Genomic DNA, 22,065 nt, shown 5'->3' with positions numbered 1-22,065 from the left:
AAAAAACTAAAAATAGAACTACCCTACGACCCAGCAATTGCACTACTAGGCATTTATCCACGGGATACAGGCGTGTTTTTTCGAAGGGACACAGGTACCCCATGTTTATAGCAGCGCTATCAACAATAGCCAAAGTATGGAAAGAGCCCAAATGTCCATCGATGGATGAATGGATAAAGAAGATGTGGTATATATATATATATATATATACACACACACACACACACACACACACACACAATGGAGTATTACTTGGCAATCAAAAAGAATGAACTCTTGCCATTTGCAACTATGTGGATGGAACTGGAGGGTATTATGCTAAGTGAAATTAGTCAGAGAAAGACAAAAATCCTATGACTTCACTCATATGAGGACTTTAAGAGACAAAACAGATGAACATAAGGGAAGGGAAACAAAAATATAAAAACAGGGAGGGGGACAAAACAGAAGAGACCCATAAATATGGAGAACAAACTGAGGGTTACAGGAGGGATTCTGGGAGGGGGGAAGGGCTAAATGGGCAAGAGGCACTAAGGAATCTACTCCTGAAATCAGTGTTGCACTATATGCTAACTAATTTGGATATAAATTTTAAAAAATAAAAAATAAAACAAGTTAAAACAAAAAAAAATACAAAACTTCCAAGAGAAAAATAAAAACGCTGCCAAATGATAGCCTATTCTGGTGTTCTGCAGAATGACAGGGAACAAATCTATCCCAACACTATTCCACTCACACTTGCTTTCCCAGCATATTCATAGAAACCCCCACTTGCTCAGTACTATAAAGCGTAGAAAAGTGAGTACTTTCCAGTGTTTCTAGAACTGCCATAGAACAAAACATCAGCCTGGGTTGTGCCATACCTGCTGCTTGAAATACCTTCTGTCTTCCTCATCAACAAGGACTAGATTCAAGAAGTACCTTACTGAAAATTTTTTGTTCACATCTCTCATTGTTGGAGTTGGGTCATATCCCGCTAAAAATAATCTTATTGGAATTGATTCACCTGAAAGAAAAGCAATTTCCATTTAATTCTAAAGAAGCATTATAAAGAAGACACTAACACTTTAGCTCTTCATGAGACGGCAGCATAACAGAAAACTTTAAACCAGGGTTTCTCAGACTTAGCACTACTGACATTTTGGGCCTGATTATTCCCTGTTGTGGGTGAGGTCCTGTGCACTGTAGGAGTTTAAGCATCATCCCTGGCCTCCACTCACTAGATGTCAGCAGCACTCCCCAAGTGTGGCAACCAAAAATAACTCCGGACAACAGCAAATGTCCTGGGGGGGGGGGGGGGGGGGAAGCAAAACTATGCAAGATGAGAACCACTGCTCTGCAGTTGGAATACTGGATTCAGATCCCAGTTCTACAACCTACTGGCTGTGGGACGTTGGCCAAGTCACTTAACCATTCTGTTTCAAGTTCCTCATCTGTGAAATGTAGAATACCAATAATACCCATCTTGTAGAGACTTTGTAAGGACCGTATGAGTTAATATATGTAAAAAGCTTAGAATGGTGCCAACAGATATGTCCTATTTTAGTAGTTTTGTTATTCTTTCATGAAGTTTACCATAATTTCTAACCACGTGTATAATTTCTTTAATACGAATTAACTAATTCATCCAAAACAACAAATGCGTTCAGAATGAGGATTGGTCATTCATTACCAAAAAGACTACTATTCGGATTCTCAAAGTTTCTCCTTTCCTAAGGGTAACTATTTGCATATTCTGTTAAGTCCTTTTTATGTAATACTTTTCTTGTGCACATCTATTTCCTGAAAGATATATGACCTATTACTTTACATAAAAATTTGTGGCTGCTGAAATTTTACAAAATAATGTTGCATCACAGAAGTGCACACACACAGGTCTTGAAGCTAGAAAGGCCTGGGCTCTAACTCCAACTCTGCAATAATTAGCTATTGAAGGAAACCAAATTATTGCACCACAAAATCTACCTCTTGGACATAAAATTATTTTGAACTGCAGGCAATTAGGAAGCAGCAAAAAGCAGAAAAGGCTCCCCATTTTCTGCCTAAAGGCAGGATATAAATTCTCCTTTTAATGAAGACAGAGTCTTACCAGCCCAAGGATGGCTGATAAAGAATCCACAAACAAACCTTACTCCATTAGTTTCCTCCCATATATTTACCTTCCCACAGTCTACCCTAACTTTGGAAGCCTAAAACTGCTCTGCTTTCCTTTGTCTGGTCATCTCTCCAAATTTATTGTTCTTTTGAAGATGTTATATAAGCTGAAATTTTAAGCTACTGGTTTTTTTTTAGTTTTTTTCAGTGTTTATTTTATTTTTGAAAGAGAGAGAGAAAGAATACAAGCAGGGGAGGGGCAGAGAGAGAGACACACACAGAATCCGAAGCAGGCTCCAGGCTCTGAGCTGTCAGCACAGAGCCCCACGCAGGGATCACGAGCTCACGAACCATGAGATCATGACCTGAGCCAAAGTTGGACGCTTAACCGACTGAGCCACCCAGGCGCCCTGCCAGTGTTTTGAGCTATTTGTGTTGAGGTTTCTCCTTTATGATGTCCACTGCATCCATTAGTAAACTTTTTTTTTTCCGTTATTTATCTGTCTCTCTGCTAAAGGGTCCCAGCTGAAAATCTAAGATGGGTAGAGGTAAAGTTCTGCTTCCCCTACACTGTATCACCTTTAACAAGTTTTTTAAAGCTCTTTGCATCTCAGCTTCATTGGTGGAATAAGGAATACCATCACCTAACTTAAAGGAAACATTATACCATCACCTAACTTAAAGGAAATATTAGAGCACCTCAGAGTATAATGCCTCATCTACAGTTGGCACTCAGTAAATGAAAGCTACTTTTTTTAAGTAATTACTAACAGAGTGAGAAAAAAACAAAGACATAAATTTAAAATGATAAATCCTGGGGCGCCTGCCTGGCTCGGTTGGTGGAGCACGCTACTCTTGATCTTGGGGCTGGTAAGTAAGTTCAAGCCCCATGTTGGGTGTAGAGATTACTTTAAAAAATAAAAAATCTTAAAAAAATAAAATGATAAATACTGGCTTCATTATCTTGGATACTGAAGATAATAATGGAACTGCTAGTTTTCTTGGATACTATAAGGACTACAAAATCCCACAGAAAACCCCACAGAAATTAATGCTCAGCTATACTGTAACTTGTATTTAATGAGTAAAAAAAAGACTAACAGAAGACAATCAAAATATGACAAATTCAGAACTAGAGAATATATAAATGTCTCTTCTAAATACTAAATTTAAACTTAGTAAAAAAAAAATCAAACCTTATTTCAGACCAGGAAATATCATTACAGTCATTCAGTATCTATACAAAGATGACCTTAAAAACAGTATTTTAAGAATCGTTTTAAAAATTCACAAATACTTCTATACTAAAAATTTTCAAACTAAATACTTTCAAACTAAACTTCCATGAACACATCTGCACTACCTATCACAAAAAGTAGTACATGGAAAGTATGTTATCTTACCTTTTACTGGTGCACCATCCATTATTTCGTATTTAGCAATTGTTTCTGTTTCTGTGGTGGTACTGGGTCCTAGCACAATAATGTAAATGACATTACGTTAACTATTTCCAGAATATAATTTCCAGCCTTATAACTTCGTATTTTCCAGCTACATTATTAATTTATCTTCCCATTTTGTGAAAATGTTATTCATTCTTTTCTATTTCTCCATGTACATTTATTTAATCTACTTATCACTCAACTGAATGATTCACTCCCTTCTTCCCAAACACATAGTTCAGAAAGAATATTCTTCAGAGTTCCTTCAATCATTTCTAGTATCTACCAAAATAGAAACTAACAATGCACATCAGAAATAACCACTGACATGTTAGTTTTCTCTGCAACATCCAAATTGTTTTCTTTCATGACACAGAGAAAACATCAAACTGAGTACCTGACTGACATAGTTCTTTTAAATTTGGGTATTTATGTTCTAAGAGATTATTTGATCCCAGAGATTTTTAAAAAGTCAAGATACGGCAAGTGAAAAAAGTATACGAAAGCATATATTAATGATCCCATTGTCCTAAAATACCCACAATATGCAGGCTACATCTTCTGAATAATGAGTACAGATTATTTTTTATTTAAACTTTTACAGAATCAGACAATTTTTATAACCAGAAAAAGTATTTAAATAATTTCTTTTTAAACAAAAAGGAACCCAACACTTTATTTTAATATCTTTAAATCACTTAAACTTTTATTAGTAGGTGAAAATGGAAATTAAGATATCACAGATGTTTCTAATTATGACTACAATTATAAATTCTTAAAAAGTGTCGCCTAGGGACACCTGGGTGGCTCAGGTGATTAAGCATCCGACTCTGGATTTCAGCTCAGGTCATGATCTCACAGTTCTGGGAATCGAGCCCCATGTCAGGCTCTGCGCTGACAGCACAGAGCCTGCTTGGGGTTCTCTCTCTCTCCCTCTCTCTGCCCCTCCCCTTCCCGCATGCTCTCTCTCTCAAAATGAATAAATAAACTTACAAAAGAAAGTGCTGCCTAAAATTATTTTCAGCAAAAATCCAACAAAGGAGACAAATCTATACACTAATTAAAATTAAAAAGCAGTTATAAATAATTCTGGGGCAACTGGTCAGCCATCTGGAAAAAACTAAAGTTGGATCCATACCTCATATCTTAAGACAAATTCCAAAGAAATTAAAAATTTAAACAAAATCCCCAAACTATATTATTTTAGGAGAATCAAACACAGAAAATTATTTTCAGAACCTCAGTGTGAAAAAGGCCTTTCTGTGGCATAAAACCTAGAGTCTATAAAAGGAAAAACTGGTAAATCTGACTACACAAACATCAAAAATTTCTACATGGCAAAAACCATCATAAACAAGACAAACTGGGAAAAGTTTTGCTGCTTTTAATACAGAAAAAAAAAAGTTGATTTCCCTAATATATACAGAGTTTCTACAAATCAGTAAGAGACTAATAATAATACAGATGGTGCAAAGGATATGGATAGGCAGTGTATACAGAAAAGAAATAGCTTTTACACACAGGAAAAGATGCTCACCTTCATTCAGAATGAGAAAACTAAAACTACAATGGGGAACCTTCTTCCCCTACCCATTATGTCAGCTAAAAATTTTACAATGTTGTGTTGGTAAGAACAGGAGGAAAGAGGCACTTTTCTACATTCCTTGCTGGAATGTAGAACCCCTAAAGAAGAAAAACTGATAATATATATCAAAATCACAAATGAATATACCCTCTGAAATAACAATTCAACTTCTAAGATTTTTATCTTGCACACACACTTACCCACATGTAAAATGACATTATTAAGTGAAGGAAATGACTGGAAACAACCTGTAGCAGACCAATTAAGTTCTATATATCCATAGAAAGAATACTATAAAAAAAGATGAGGAAATATTCTATCCACTGATATGGAGAGATCTCTAAAATATACTGCTAGGCGAAAAAGCAAAGCATGTATTGTACATAAACATTTAACTAAAAGCAGGGGGAGGGTATAATATAGAGGCACTTATTGTATATGTATAAATATCTAGAAGCATTTTAAAACTTATATGACCTATGAGCTGAAGTACACAGACACTTTTGACTGTACAGTAAAACTTTTTACACTTTATTTTTGAAACGTGTGAATTTATAACCTACTAATTTTGATGCTTTTTAAAATATTTATAAAAATTAATTTCTAAAAGGCATGATTATTAAACAATACTAAGTATCAAAATTTGTATCCAATGTGTATATTTACTGTGTTTAAACAATATTTTAAGATTTTTAAATTTCAACTAAAACAGGAATTTTAATTCAAATATTTTTTTTGACTTACCAATTCCTGTGATCTCTTTTTTGATCAGTTGCAACTCCATATGTTGGATTTTTATTCTTACTAATAAAAAGTAAATTTTCCCAACAATCACATCCTTTAAATGATACCTTTGGGGAAAGAATATACCTCATTTACTAAATATCAGTTTAAAAAACAAACAAAAAGAATGAAATATGTCCTGAAAGGCTTTAGCAGACATCTTTAGGATAGTAACTATTTAAGAATACCATTTTGGGGGCGCCTGGGTGGCTCAGTCGGTTGAGTGTCCAATTTCAGCTCCATGAGTTCAAGCCCCACGTCGGGCTCTGTGCTGACAGCTCAGAGCCTGGAGCCTGCTTCAGATTCTGTGTCTCCCCCTTTCTCTGCCCCTCCCCTGCTCATGCTCTGTCTCTCTCTCTCTCTCAAAAGTAAAAAAAAAAAAAAAAAATTTTTTTTAAAAATTAAAAAAAAAAAGAATACCATTTTGACTCTTCATATTATTTAATGTTCCTTTTTTACAAAAAAGTATTTATTATTTTACTATAAAATTAGGAATCGGGGTGCCTGGGTGGCTCAGTCAGGTAAGCGTCTGATTTCGGCTCAGGTCACGATCTCACAGTTCATGAGTTCAAGCCCCGCGTCAGGCTCTGTGCTGACAGCTCAGAGCCTGGAGCCTGCTTCAGATTCTGTGATTCCTTCTCTCTCTGCCCTTCCCTGACTGACGCTCTGTCTCTCAAAAAATAAACGTTAAAAACAAAAAACAAAACAAAACAAAAAAACAGGAATCAAGCTTTTACTTGACTATCAATATACCTCAAAGGAAGAATTAGCCTGATTAACTGCAGGTCCTTTACTTAGAGCTTAGTTTCCAAAGAACTTAAGCGCAAAAAATTAAAATTTTCATGCTTGCAATATTTATTTGGTGTATAATGATGTTTCTGAACATCAAAACTCTGCACAAGAGTTTAGTGTCCTTACTCTAAGTGCTAGAATAGCACAGTTAACAAAGCACTTGGCCATAAAGAGACTCCACAGGTTGAGTCTGCTGCTGTGATATCTAGTCATCAAAGACCTTTCCCAAGTATTCTGAAATAATGTGGTAATAAACCTAGAAATTACTACAATACCCAGAGGGCTTTTTAACCTTCTCCCAGGTTTGGATCTCAAAATAATTTCCCAGGAATTGATCAACGTAATTATGTCAGGCTGAAGGGAGGCTTCCAGTGACAAGCTTTTAGGTCCTAAACAATTTGATAATTTTATTAATAATATGATTTGAAACCCTGAAGGCATGTCTATATCACATTTTTAGTGATATACACTGGCAAGTGACAAGTAATAAAAGTCATTTAACAGAAGAGTACACAGGAAGGGGATAAAAGTATACATCCATTTCTTCAACAAATAAATTTTAGTGGAAAAAAAAACAAATTAAAAGAAATTTAAGAGTCAAACTACCAAATGAAATGTGTTTGGATACACTGGATTTGAACAAATCTTGTGTGGATACTGATTTGAACAAACCATGTGGGGGAAAAAGATATTTTATGAGACAATCAGGGAAATGTGAACACTGCCTGGATATAGTATGGGTATTAGGAAACTATTAATATTTTTAGATATAACAGTATTACCGTTCTATTAAAAATGATACACAATTTTTATGGCTGAAATTCCATGTCTGGAACTGGCTTCAATATAATCTATGAGGAGTGTGAGGGCTGGATACAGATAAAACAGACCTGACCATGTGTTCATAACTACTGGAGCTGGGCAATGGGTACCTGAGGATTCACTACAGTGTCCATATACTCTGGTCTATACTTAAATTATTCCATATTAGTTTAAAAAGGCATTAAACAATAAACAAAACAGAAGCCCATTTCTGTAAAAATGCAACATTATATAAACGTGATATATACCTTCCCCTCCCCCATGGAAAGGTACACAAGAGAATATTAAATGTGATTAAGTGGGAAAAATAATAGGAGCTCCTGGGTGGCACAGCTGATTAAGCGTCCAACTCTTGATGTCAGCTCAGGTCATGATCTCACAGTTCGTGAGTTCAAGCCCCGCATCAAGCTCTGAGCCGATGGTGCAGAGCTTGCTTGGGATTCTGTCTCTCCTTCTCTTCCGCCCCTCCCCAACTTGTGCTCACTCTCGCATGTGTTCTCTTTTAGTTTTAAAAAGATAACTAGGGGGCGCCTGGGTGGCGCAGTCGGTTAAGCGTCCGACTTCAGCCAGGTCACGATCTCGCGGTCCGGGAGTTCGAGCCCCGCGTCGGGCTCTGGGCTGATGGCTCAGAGCCTGGAGCCTGTTTCCGATTCTGTGTCTCCCTCTCTCTCTGCCCCTCCCCCGTTCATGCTCTGTCTCTCTCTGTCCCAAAAATAAATAAACGTTGAAAAAAAAAAAAAAAATTAAAAAAAAAAAAAAAAAAAGATAACTAGGCTAAAGTTATATCAGCCCAGTAAGGTAAATTTTTACAGACATAAGGTATTAGTTGCCCTCTGAGATGGTTAAGATCCTCTACAAAAATTGACTGGGACACCTGGGTGGCTCAGTCAGTTGAGGATCCGACTGTTGATTTCAGCTCACATCAAGATCCCAGGGTCATGGGACTGAGCCCTGCATCAGGCTCCGCACTGAGTGTGGAATCTGCTTGAGATTCTCTCTCTCTCCCTCTGCCCGCCTCCCCAACTTGTGCTCTCGCTCTTTCTCAAAAAACAAAAAACAAGCAGAGACCTATTAGGAATAGAATACAAAAGACACCTGCACTGAGTTAGAAGATGCCAAAAGTTTCTTTCTGTTCAGAGATTCTACTGGGCTGTTAACATCCGATTAATGTCAATTCTATCCTTACCCTGACCAATTTACAAAGACCTGAAAGGCTTGTTAATTTTCCCTGAACATTTAAGTTATCTGTTGTTAAAGGTACTTACTTTGATTTATTATATTCAAATTCTATGTGTAGACAATCTTCAATGCCCACTTCCATCTTAATAGAGTTGTTAACATCAGGATATGTGGCAAGCTGGTGAACAATAAGATCATATTCTTTTACCAAGTCTGTGAGTCTTCTTACTATTGTCACTTTAAGAAAATACCTATGAAGTTAAAGGAGAGGGTAAGTTAAATCTCCTACCATAAATTTCAGTGTCTTCAATAAGCAAACATTAACTGCAACTCAGCTTTCCTCCTTGCTGATCCTTTGGGATCAACTTACTTCATTTACAAATTCAAATTTTTAAATGCCCCCATCAAAAAAATACAAACAACAATTTTAAGAATAGTGTACATACTTTTTTACACACATTTGAAGTGCTATGGTCACACCTACTTGGGGAAATCTCTCTTTAGCACTTCTTAACCATATACTAAATGGGATTTGTTGGGAAACTAATGGATTTTGAGGTAATTCTGTTTACCAGACAAAGAAAGTACCTAGGGGATGATTCATACAAAAGAAGTATATGACTAAACCAAACTTCTCGTGATGGGGTTCTCTAAATCTATGATAGAAGACTATTGTTACCTCAGATGAGCATTAGCTAGACAAAACAAAATATTTGGCAGAATTCCTAAAAATCTAAAGCCTTTCAGTCCAGAATTGTAATTAGAAGTTCTAATGAGACATTCAACAGTAGCCATTACTTTCTGTTTTTGACACTATCTACAGTTGCTAATACGCATTCATACCTCAAGCGGACATTGGCACCGATGTAAGATTCATATGGCTTTTCAACTTGCATAAATTCAAAATCATAACTTCTGCTCTGAGTCAATTCTCCAGGCAAGGCTAGTTCTTTCACTAGGTTTACAAATTCGTGAGTATTACTCTTGTCATTGAAAAGTTCTAAGAAATTTGAAAAAGCAAAAACGACCAATTACATTTAATATCTGTTTCATTAAAATTCAAACTTCTACCTCCAAAGCAAATAATTTTTACCAAAATAATTAGTTGGATTTGTCTCTAATACACTAGAGCTATGATATAAATTCCATTATTCCCTTCATTATGCTCCACCTAGGCATAAAAAAATTCAAGCATCACAGCACAATGAAAATTTCTATTATTAATAACATATTCATCCCTTTAATGTAGAGTTTGCCCAATATGAAGCTGTTTTAATAGACACATTTCCAGCAATTATTTGAACCTCCTCCCCTCAAGGCAGAAAGCATTTATTGTTTTGCTTTAGTTAGGCAAATATAGTACCTTGATAAAACTATAATATACAAATACAAAAAACTTTTCAACTATCAGTGAATTACTAAAATTTGCCCCCTCAAATATAATCTCATCTGGAATAGATACAGAAACAAGTATCTACCCATTCCAATTTTGACACTTTAAAAATGTACAGAAAAACTTAGAAAGCTAGATTTAAAACCCAGCTATGTATACTGTATTAGAAAGACCCATTTTCTTTTCTCTTTTCTGAATCTGTAGTAGCAAAAGATTTATAGAGTTTAACTCCTACTAAATCAAGAATGCCTCTGAAATACATATATGGAAATATTTATGGAAGCTGATCTAAGTCAAGAAGAAATTACATCCCTCCTTTTCACATGGAATCTTCTGACAGGTGAGTCTGGCTACAGGCACACATTAGGTTAGGAAGACAAATGGCATGGGTAATTAGAAAGTGAAGGATGAAAGTGACACTGGAAATTGTAAAGCTGGTGAAAGATGTAGGCAGATGGAAATTTCAGTGAGTCAACTAATTTTACTTGAATTATTTCTCAAGGCTGGTAGCTCACATAACTCCTTTCATTTTTAGTAACTAAGTTTAATAACAAATAAAGGCAGGTTGAGTCAAGTATCATTTAATACAATACAAAGAAACCTGCTTTAAAGTTTACAAAACAAATCCTCTTTTATTATGCAAAATCAATTCCTTCCTTCCACAAAGCTAAGCTCTAATTCACGTATGTAAGTGCCAAATCCAACCCTTTTCAAACTCAGTTATCATTAAAAAAAAAAAAAAAAAAAAAAAAAGTAATACTATTTTAAAACTCACCAATTTGACCTACAAATTCAATTCTAATTCCTTGGTGCTCTAGCCTCTTTCCAGGTTGCTTAAAGGCTAGGTTTACCTGCCAAAACATGAAATTATAAAAGATGTTAACAATCCTTTAAGTGGGCCTACTAATAGATTCCTTCCAGATGAATGCAATATATAAGCCTTTCAGGTATTCATTTCTGAAGTTTGAGACACCACCACATACCTAGATCATGATGACTTTATAGCAGTAGAGAAGGTATAACTTATACAATCACTTATACATAAATTTAAAAGCACCTGCTTTGTTAGGAAGGAATCCTTTATAAGCTGGAGAACTATACTCAAATCAAAAAAAGGGAAAAGTTTCAACTATTCAAATGCGTTTTCCAGTCAAATAGTTAAACAATTCTACACAATAGCATTTTAATGTAAGGTAATCACTAATTCCAAGAATTTACTTAAAAAGATCATTTTCAGCTCTTAGTAACCAAAAATATATTGTTATAATTCCTAACCTTAAAAGCCATGTTTATTGCCCCTGAATCTGCTACTCACCCTAAAAACAGAATTTCTAAAGATTTAAATTTTGAGTATGATTTATCTCACATATTTTTTAAGTAAAATATATAATCTTAAAATTCCTAAATTCACATCTGCCAAATGGAAAACTTAATTTTATAAATTTTTAATTTGAATTGACAAAATATCCGTAAAGTGCATACATATTAAGAAAATTTTTTCCAAACATTAAAGGATTAGCTAACATATAAAAAAGCATACTTCCAGATGTATTCGTTACTATAAAAAATATTAACATGACTCAAAAAAGCATTTTTAATAATGCTTCTCAAAAGATAACAGTAATCAAGGGTCAATAAAAGCAGAGGTCCAATTACTTCTGTTTGAAAACTATATTAACTAAAATATTCATTTTTCTATATCTTCCATATCTGTAACCAGAATGAGTTAGTTACTTGCCTTCCAAATTAATATCTCAGAGAAAGAATAAACAAATTGTGGTACATCATATGATGGAATATTATTAAAGTTTAAAAATAATAAGATCAAAGAATTTTTAATGATGTGGGAAGATGTGCATGGTATGTTACATGAAGGAAGCATGGTCAAATTGTATGCAAGCATAATGCCAATTGTATTTTTTAAACTACACAAAAGAAATACTCTTAACAACAGTTACTTCTGGAATGTATGAGTAATTTTGTTTTCTTCTTTGTAGTTTTCGAGATTTCTTTTGTTGCTCTTTTACAATAGGCAAATAACACCTTCAAAGTCAGAAAAATACTTCTTGAAGGAAAAAAAATTAGTACTTAGAGGCTCCACATACACTAACAAGTTGAATTTTAGGTTTGAACCACAAATAAAACAAGCATAAAACTAGCATAAAACAAGCATACTCCCAGCTGTTTCACAAGCCAAGCAGGAATTAGAGCTATTCTCTAATTTATACTAATAAAACACGTAAGAAGAACATACTTTTTAAAATGTCTATTTGGCAACAGGTTTTGGGAATGTCTTCATTTGAACATGGCTGTGTCTGGTATTTTTTAAATGTACAGACCTTCAAAAAACATTCTGAAACCCTATTATTAAGGTAGAAATGCAAAGTTATTTCATTTTCCTATCAAATTATCTAAACTCTGAAATTGTCCTTGATCTCCTACTGATGTCAAAAACAGTTGCTTTTTAAGCCTAATGCAAGATATTCTGGAATCTAAAGGATCCCAGAGTTAGAAAACATAATTAAGCATATTTAAAAGCTGTTCTAAAAGGGAGCATAGAAACATAAATTAAACTAGGATAGTGAACTGGGTTAAAAAGTTTTAATACTAACTGCTACAATTTTGTAACTTTTATTACAATTTCAAATTTACAAAACAGTTTTAATAACAGCACAAGGAAATTCCATATAATCTTTATTCAAATTCATCATGTTTATATTCTGTCCCATATGCTTTACCACCTTTTATCTATATATGTGCATGCATAGATACATAACTTTTTTTTCACAGTTGAGAATAATCTGGAAGCATCATGCTCCTCTATAATCTCTTACATAATCACAGTGCAATTATCAAAATCAGGAAAGTTAAAACTCCAGTTTATATTCGAATTCCAACAACTGTCCCAATAATGTACTTTATACCCTTTTTTCTTTCTGTCCAGGCTCTAATCTAGAATCGTATGTTACATACAGCTATGTCTTTTTAGTCTCCTTTAATCTCAAACATTCCTCAGTCAATGCCTTTCTTGACCTTGATGTTTTTAAGAATATAGGTCACTTACTTTGTAGAATATCCCTCAATTTGGGTTTTGTTTGATGTTTTACCACAGTTAGACTCAGTTTATGCATTTTTGCCAAGAATATTGCAGAAAATGAAGTTGTATCCTTCTCAGTGTATCTTATGAGGAAGTACATGATGCCAACTGGTGATGTTAACTTTGATCATCTGGTCAAGGTGATCTACCAGGTTTCTCCAATTTGAAGTTACTATTTTTCCCCTTTGCTATTAATAAGTAATTTGAGATATGTGAGACTATGTGTATACGTGTAAAAGGCCATGAAAACAAAACATAAGGAAACAATCCATATATAAAACATACACAGGGGCAACTGGGTGGCTGAGTCAGTTAAGTGTCTCTTGATTTCGGCTCAGGTCATGATCTCACAGTTAGTGAGTTCAAGCCCCGTGTTGAGCTCTGCACTGACAGTGCAGGGCCTGCTTGGGATTCTCTCTCCTCTCTCTCTCTCTCTGCCGCTCTCCCCGCTCATGCATTCTCTCTCTCTCCTCTTTCTCTCTCAAAATAAATAAACGTAAAAAAAAGACCTATTCATCGCTCTAACAGGCCAATCTCAAAGCTCATTCTTCAGCATATAATATCCCGTAGATGTCTCAAATAATGCTGTCTTCAGGAGTTTTGTAAGTGAAATTCATCTACACTGTGTTTAAGACAAACATGTATCAATTTCCACACCATTTATAGTATAATTTGCAGTTAATTACCAAGATATCTGTACTCTGTTGTTGCTGGATATTGTGGTTTCCCAAAATTAGTTTCAACTGCTGCCAGAAGAATAAAGTCCATATTCTTGAAAGATACTTCAGTAATATTCTTTGTTTAAAAAATTAAACTATAAAGCCCTTAACCTCAGAATAAACCTCTGTTCACTTTTGTAACAAGGAATTCAGAATTCACTATGGGTGGCTTGGTAGACAAGCTTGAATTGCTTCAAGACAATTTACTTATCACTGATCAATCTAAAAGAATGTTAAGGAATTATACCTTATGAACCCACCAAAAATATTCCCAGAAAAATCACTATCAAATCTTTCACAATTCACAATTTTCTACAATTATTGTACCTAGTAATTTAAATTAATAATAAACAATAATTAAACAATCAGTAAGACTCTCAGAATTACTCAGAAGGCCTAGTGATAAAGTTGAAATTAATTTTATTTATTTTTCATTTAATTTTTTCAATGTTTATTTTTAAGAGCACACGTGCGTGCAAGTAGGGAAGGGGCAAAGAGAGGGGGCAGAGGATCCAAAGTGGGCTCTGGGCTGACAGCAGATAACCTGATGCAGGGCTCAAACTCACGAACTGTGAGATCATGACCTGAGCCAAAGCTGGACACTTAACCAACTGAGCACTCTTCCTCTCTCTCTCACAGTAAATTAATAAACTTAAAAAAAAAAATGAATACAATTCAGAGAACAGGAGAAAATATTTGTGAAACATAACTGATAATGGACTTGTATCCAGCATATAAAAAGAACTCTTGTAACTCAATAAAAAGACAACACAATAAAAAGAAAAAAAAAAATGGGTAAGAATAGACTTTTCTCCAAAGATATACAAATGGCAATCAGCACATGAAAAGATGTTCAGTACTAGTCATTAGGGAAATGCAGACCAAAACCATGAGATGAGATAGCACTTCATACCCACTAAGATGGCCATAATAAAAAATACAATATTAAGTAGTGCCAAAAAAGTGAAGAAACTGGAACCCTCATACATTGCTGGAAAGAATGTAAAATGGTGCAGCTGCTTGGAAAAGACTGGCAGTTTTTCCAAAAGTTAACACAGAATTAACATGACTGAGCAATTCTACTCTAACGTATATACATCTAAGAGAAATGAAAACATATATTCACACAAAAACTTGTACACAAATGTACAGCATTATTATTCATAACAGCCAAAAAGTAGAAACCCAAATGTCCTCAACTGATGAACCGGATAAAGGAAATGTGGTATATCCCTCCATATTCCACATGGATATATATTGGAATATTAACCATAAAAAATGATGTTTTGATACGTGCTACATGAACAAACCTTTAAAACATTATGCTAAAGGAAATAAGGCAGACGCGAAAGGGCAAATTTTGTATGACCACCTTTAAGAAATAACTACAGGGGCGCCTGGGTGGCTCAGTCAGTTGAGCGTCTGACCTCAGCTCAGGTCATGATCTTGCAGTTCGTGAGTTTGAGTCCTGCATTGGCCTTGCTGCCCTCAGCACATAGGCCACTTTGAATCTTCTGTCCCCCACCACGCCATCCCTTCCCTGCTCACACTCTCTCTCTCAAAAATAAATAAAACATTTAAAAAAAATAACTAGAACAGGTAAATTTACAGAAAACAAAGTGGACCAGAGGTATCCAGGGACTGGGAGAAAAAGGAAATGGCTAGTTATTGTTTGATGGGTACAAAGTTTCTCTTTGGGGTGATGAACAAATTCTGTAATGGTTGTACAACTCTGGGAATGTAGTTAATGCCACTGAATTGTACTTAAAAAATGGATAAAATGGCAAATTTAGTATATTTTTTTTTTTTACTAACTTTTTAAAAAGGAATGAACCCTGAAAACATCACATTAAGGAGCTAGACACCAGAGGCTATATATTGTATGAGTCCATATATATAAAATATCCAGAAAAGGCCAATCCATAGAGAAAGAAAGATTTGTAGATTAGCGACTGCTAGGTGTCTCAGTCCATTCGGGCTGCTATTACAAAATACTGTCAACAGGATGGCTTGTAAACAACAGGAATTCATTGCTCACAGTTCTGGAGGCTAGGAAGTTCCAAGATCAGATCAAGTGCCACCAGACTTGGTTGAGAGCACTCTTTCTGGTTCACAGATGGCTATCTTTTTAACTGTGTTCTCACATGGCAGAAGGTGTAAGGGATTTCTCTGGGGTTTCTTTTATAAGAGCACTAATCCCATTCATAAGGGTTCTGCCCTCATAACCTAATCATGTCCCAAAGGCCCCATCTCCAAATACCATCACGTTAGGTTTTTCAACACATGAATTTTAAGAAGGCACAAATATTCAGTGTATAGCACTAAGGAAGCGATTGCTAATGGTATGGTGTTTCTTTTGGGGTGATGAAAATGTTAGGGAATTAGTGGCGATGGCAGTACAATTCTGCAAATATAGTAAAAACACTAACTTGTACACTTCAAAAGGGTGAATTTCATGGTATGTGAATTATACTCAATAGGTTATTTTTTAAAAAAGAAAAGAAAGCAAATGTCACAAATAGACCAACGGAACACAACAGAGAAGTTGGAATAAAATCATACAACCTCTAAACTATGACAAAGGTGATATTGCAGTGCAATGAAGGAAACGATAAATGTTCTGGGTTCACCAGATATCCATGTGGGGGGTAGGGGGAAACTAGCCTTGACTCCTATGTCACACAGACAAAATCAACTCCAAGCAAACTGAGGCTCTAAATGTGAAGTGTAGGGGCACCTGGGTGGCTCAGTCCATTAAGCATCCGACTTCGGCTTAGGTCATGATCTCATGGTTCGTGAGTTCGAGCCCCAAGTCAGGCTCTGTGCTGACAGCTCAGAGCCTGGAGTCTGCTTCAGATTCTGTCTCCATCTCTCTCTGCCTCTCCCCTACTCATGCACTCTCTCTCTCTCAAATATAAGTAAATATTAAAAAAAATTTTTAATGTGAAGTGTGTAAAATAAACAAATTTACAGGAGAAAGGTAACAGGAGAATATCTTCATGCCCATAACGTAGGCAAAGATTCCTTAAATAGGATACAAAACATACTAACAAAAAGGAAATTGGGGCACCTGGATTGGCTCAGTCATTAAGACTCTTGATTTTGACACAGGTCATTATCTCACAGTTTGCTAGATCAAGCCCCATGTCGGGCTCTGCACTGATGGTGCAGAGCCTGCTTGGGATTCTCTCTTTTTTTCTCTCTCTCTCTCTGCCTCTCCCCGGCTCGTGCTCTCTCAAAATAAATAAACTTAAAAAAATAATAATAAGGAAACGTAACATTTGTAATGTATTAAAATTAAGAGCTATTCATCAAAAGACAGCCACAAGGGGGCGCCTGGGTAGCTCAGTCAATTGAGCGGCCAACTTTGGCCACGTCACGCTCTCAATAGTTTTGGTTCGCTGCTGTCAGCAGCGAAGCCCGCTTCAGATCCTCTGTCCACCTCCCACCCCCCCCGCTCCTCCCCCACTCTCACACACTGTCTCTCCAATATTATTCATCAATAAGAAAAAAGTCAACTGAGTAGAAAAATGAGCTCTCCCCACTCCCCAAAAAACTTGAATAGGCACTTCATAAAAGATATCAAATGGCCAATACATCTATGAAAAGTAGTTCAACTTCACTGAACATCAGGGAAATCAAAATTAATACCATGTAACAATCAAAGGAATGAGACTACAAGAAGACAAGCCATAGAATGAGAAAAAATATCTGCAGGAGACACATCTGGTAAAGGACTGTTATCCAGAACATAAAAAGATCTCTTAAAACTCAACAAGAAGAAAACAAACAATTTAAAAATCTGCCAATTAAAAATTAGGCAGATCATGTGAACAGGAGCCTCAACCAAGAAGATAAACATTTGGCAAATAAACATAAAAAAGATATTCAACATCCCATTACCACTACACACCTATTAAAATGGACCAAATCCAGGGGCGCCTGGGTGGCTCAGTTGGTTGAGCATCCGACTTCGGCTCAGGTCATGATCTCACAGTTTGTGAGTTCGAGCCCCGCATCAGGCTCTGTGCTGACCGCTTGCTCAGAGCCTGGAACCTGCTTCAGATTCTATGTCTCCTTCTCTCTCTGCCCCTCCCCCACTCACGCTTTGTCTCACTCTGTTTCTCAAAAATAAATCAATGTTAAAAAAAATAAAAAAAAAAAATAATAAAATGGACCAAATCCAGAAAGCTGACAACACCAAATGCTGACAAAGATGTGGAGCAACAGGTGCTCTCACACGTTGCTGAAGGAATGCAAAATGGCAGCACTACAATGAAAGACAGTTTAGCAGCTTCTTACAGAGCTAAAGATAGGCTTACCACACAATCCAACAAGCACACTTCTAGGTATTCATCCAAATGGGCTTAAAACTTATACCTATACAAAACTTGCACAAAGATGTTTGTAGCAGCCTCACTCATAAATTGCCAAAACTTGGAAGCGACCAAGATGTGCTTCAGTAGGTGAGTGGATAAATAAACTGTGGCACATATGGGGCGTCTGGGTGGCACAATCAGGCATCTGACTCTTGATTTCAGCTGAGGTCACGATTTCACAGTTTGTGAATTTGGGCCCCACACAGCACAGAGCCTGCTTGGGATTCTCTCTCCCCCTCTTTCTCTGCCCCCCTCCTGCTTGCCCACCCACTCTTTCTGTCTCTCTCCTTCTCTCAAAATAAATAAGTTAAAAAAAAAAACTTTAGAAATTCTTTTTTTTTTAATGAGAGAAAGACAGCGAGCAAGCAGGGGAGGGTCAGAGAGAGACGGAGACACAGAATCTGAAGCAGGCTCGACTGAGCCGTCAGCACAGAGCCCAACACAGGGCTCAAATTCACAGACTTCGAGATCATGACCTGAGCCTAAGTCAGACGCCTAACCAATTGAGCCACCCAGGTGCCCCCACCCCCAAAAAAACCCACAAACTTTAAAAAGAAAAGACAGTGATACATCCAGACAATGAAATATTATTTGGCACTGAAGAGAAATGAGCCTGTGAAAAGACATGAAGGAACCTTGCGTATTACAAAGTTAGAGAAGCCAATCGGAAAAGGCTAGATACTGTATGATTCCAACTACATGACGTTCTGCAAAAAGCAAAACTATGGAAACAATAAAAAGGTCAGTGGTTTAGGGGGCAGGACAGGGAAGACGAACTGGCAGAACAATCGGCGGGGGAGGACAGGGGACATGAAAGAAAAGTATTTTTCAGGCAATGAAACTATGCTGTATGATATTATAATGATGGATATATGTCATTATACATTTGTCCAAACTCACACAATAGCAACACTAAAAGACTGAACCCTCAGGTAAACTATGGACTTTGGGCGATTATGATGTGTCAATGTAGGCTTGTCCTTGGTAAAGACTATGCCACTCTGGTGAGTGATGTTGATAATGAGAGGCTATACATGTATAAGGGCAGGAGGTATACAGGAAATAACTGTACTTCCCTCTCAATTTTTCTGTAAACCTAAAACTGCTTAAAAAAGTAATTCTTAAAAAAAAGTTCTGGAAAAAAAAAGTATGCAGACAGAAATTCACATGTCAGGAATACCATAAAAAGAATTTATTCTGGCTTTGGATGGGATATCAGACCTCTTAGAACTTCAAAACTAGATCTAATATATGCAGGATTTTTATGCAGAGTCCCTACAATGCAAAGCCAAGTCTGGAAACCAATTATTCAGTCCAACCTCCCTAATTTTAAGGTGAAATCCATAAGGTTAAATGACTGCCCCGAATTATCTACCAAGATTGGTAAAGTCATGGCTAGATCTCCCAACTCTAATCCAACAATCTTTTTTATTATATTCAGATATTTCAGAAAACCTAGACTTGTTCTTAGTGAACATGCTGGGTCACAGATAATCAATGCTTGTTTTCTTCTCTTTTAAGCTATCTTTTCAAAATACTCATAAATCATCTATTTAATAACGTGTTCTAAAGGTATGTCAGGAATCAATATTAACAGCAGTTACAACATTTGCAAAATAGATACAAAAAGCAAATATCATGTACCCCTCTGATAAAAACAACAACAAAAACACTACCCACATATACTCTTGCCAATAGAATTTAACTTGTGTCTCATCAAGTCTCTAAATTCAGCTACCAATTTACAAGGCAAAAACTCTGTCATGAGTATCCAATCACAAAGAACTCTGCAGTTCAAGTGTCCCAAGTTCTTCAAAGTTTAAAGAAAAAATAGTCATAAAGAGGGAACCAGAGATTGAAAGAGATTTAAAAGCGATATCAATCTTTTTAAAGGAACAAGAAACGATTAAGAAACACAAGGGATTTTATTATTATAGAAAGCATAGTGGCTGGCTTCTTTTGAGAAGAGACTATAACTGACTGAGATGAGACACAAGGGCAACTGGCAAAGTTCTCCTTCTTGACATCAATGGTAATTACAAGAAAACATGCCTTATATTTATTTTGTGGTTTTTCTCTACGTGTTTTATTTTACAATAAAAAGGTTAAAAATGAAAAAAAAAATCTCAGGTCAATAAATAATCAGATTCCAGATACGGTATCTTTTGAGCAACAGAAAACATTTATCTACAAAAGGTTTTATCATTTTAAAAAATGTAGTCTATAGTTATTGATTAGGTCTACATATGATCTCTAGCAATTCCAAAAATATAATCTGAAGGCCTACTGTTTTTTTAAAAACCACACTGAAGTAGCTTTATTTCCTTAAATTTGTCCTCTTCCTTTATTTGTCCTATAAACATCAGCCATGAACTCCCAATTGGCCCAGATGACATAAGATTATGTTAAACCAGACAATAAATGTTCCCTTCTAGACTTAAAAACAAACGGGGCACCTGGGTGGGTCAGTCGGTTCAGCGTCCTATTTTGGCTCAGGCCATGATCTCACGGTTCCTGAGTTCGGGTCCCGCATCGGGCTCTGTGCTGACAGCTCAGAGCCTGGAGCCTGAAGCCTGCTTCCGATTCTGTGTCTCCCTCTCTCTCTGCCCCTCCCCCACAAGCACTCTGTCTCTCTCTGCCTCTCAAAAATAAAGAAAACTAATAAAAAAATTAAAAAACAAACAAACAAAAGTTATGATAATGGGTATCAATCATATTTGCTAAGGTGTAAGATTATTCTTCTACAAAAAAAGATTATTCTTCTACATTGCTTGATAAGGAAAAGGGGCAAAAGTGAAACCTTATGTAAGGTATCATAAACGTATCTGACTATGCATAGATACATTCCAAATGTACATTAAATCCTCTACAGGGTACCAAGAAATGAGATCAACAGACACCACAGTAGTAGTGTAGAGAGATAAGCTACAAAGAATGAGAAAGAAATTTTTAGAAAGGTATACTAAAGAATTATCCCCAATCTCTACAACTCAACTTAATGTAAAAGGAGAAACAAACTTTTGAGTGGATCACAGCCCCAATGAAGAAGCTAAAGCGAAACATGCATAGTCACAAACACAAAATTCTGCGTACAATTTTAGACTCTGTCCCTGTAATCCTTCCAGTAAGAATCTCTCTTGTAGGGGAACCTGGGTGGCTCAGTCAGTCAAGTGACTCTTGACTTCAGCTCAGGTCATGATCTCCCAGTTCGTGAGTTTGAGCCCCAAGTCAGGCTCTGCGCTAATAGTGTGGAACCTGCTTGGGATTCTTTCCCCCTCTTCGTGTACCCCTCCCCTGCCCCATTCTCTCTCTCTCTCTCAAAATAAATAAGTAAACTTTAAAAAAAAAAATCTTTCCTATAAATGCTCTAATGGAATCAAGGATTTTAGCTGACCTTCCAAAAAAACCTTCCATCTCCAACAAAATCATTCAAATTTAGAAACAGCACAGACAACTTTGATGACTAATTCTAATATCCTACAACTAGGTAGTTCTCCCAAACACAAGATTTACCTTTCCTGAAACAGATTCTCCATCATAGAAAAGATAGTGTTTTTCTACTTTGCCATCTTCAGTTTTCATCTCGGCCACCTTCCTGGTTTCCCCATCATTAAGGACAACATCGATCTCACAAATGGGTCCAAAAAAGCCTCCAAGAAAACTCTGAAATAAAAGGAAAATGCCCATAATTATGTGTTGTCAGACAGTACATTTTGTAATTCAAGTAAAATTACCTATGACCTACAGTTAAACAGACTGCAAATCTGTTGAGTACAACAA

At 36.1% G+C, this 22,065-nt stretch overlaps 1 protein-coding gene across 2 annotated transcripts in view; it reads right to left on the bottom strand.

The window, feature by feature from the left end:
- Positions 1–22,065, bottom strand: part of VPS26A (VPS26 retromer complex component A) — a 33,524-nt gene that overhangs the window by 4,223 nt on the left and 7,236 nt on the right. For both annotated transcript variants that reach the window (XM_025917721.2, XM_025917720.2), the window contains exons 2-8: positions 21,799–21,948; positions 10,866–10,941; positions 9,541–9,697; positions 8,784–8,948; positions 5,866–5,972; positions 3,498–3,566; positions 864–1,006 (exon numbers count right to left, since the gene is read on the bottom strand). In XM_025917721.2, the coding sequence (XP_025773506.1) occupies positions 864–1,006; positions 3,498–3,566; positions 5,866–5,972; positions 8,784–8,948; positions 9,541–9,697; positions 10,866–10,941; positions 21,799–21,948 (867 nt within the window). The remainder of the gene's footprint in view (positions 1–863; positions 1,007–3,497; positions 3,567–5,865; positions 5,973–8,783; positions 8,949–9,540; positions 9,698–10,865; positions 10,942–21,798; positions 21,949–22,065) is intronic.

Source organism: Puma concolor, chromosome D2 (assembly GCF_028749965.1).
Source record: "Puma concolor isolate L17-30 chromosome D2, mPumCon1.1.hap2, whole genome shotgun sequence".
Taxonomy (NCBI): Eukaryota; Metazoa; Chordata; class Mammalia; order Carnivora; family Felidae; genus Puma; species Puma concolor.
This window is presented reverse-complemented; position numbering and strand designations above follow the sequence as displayed.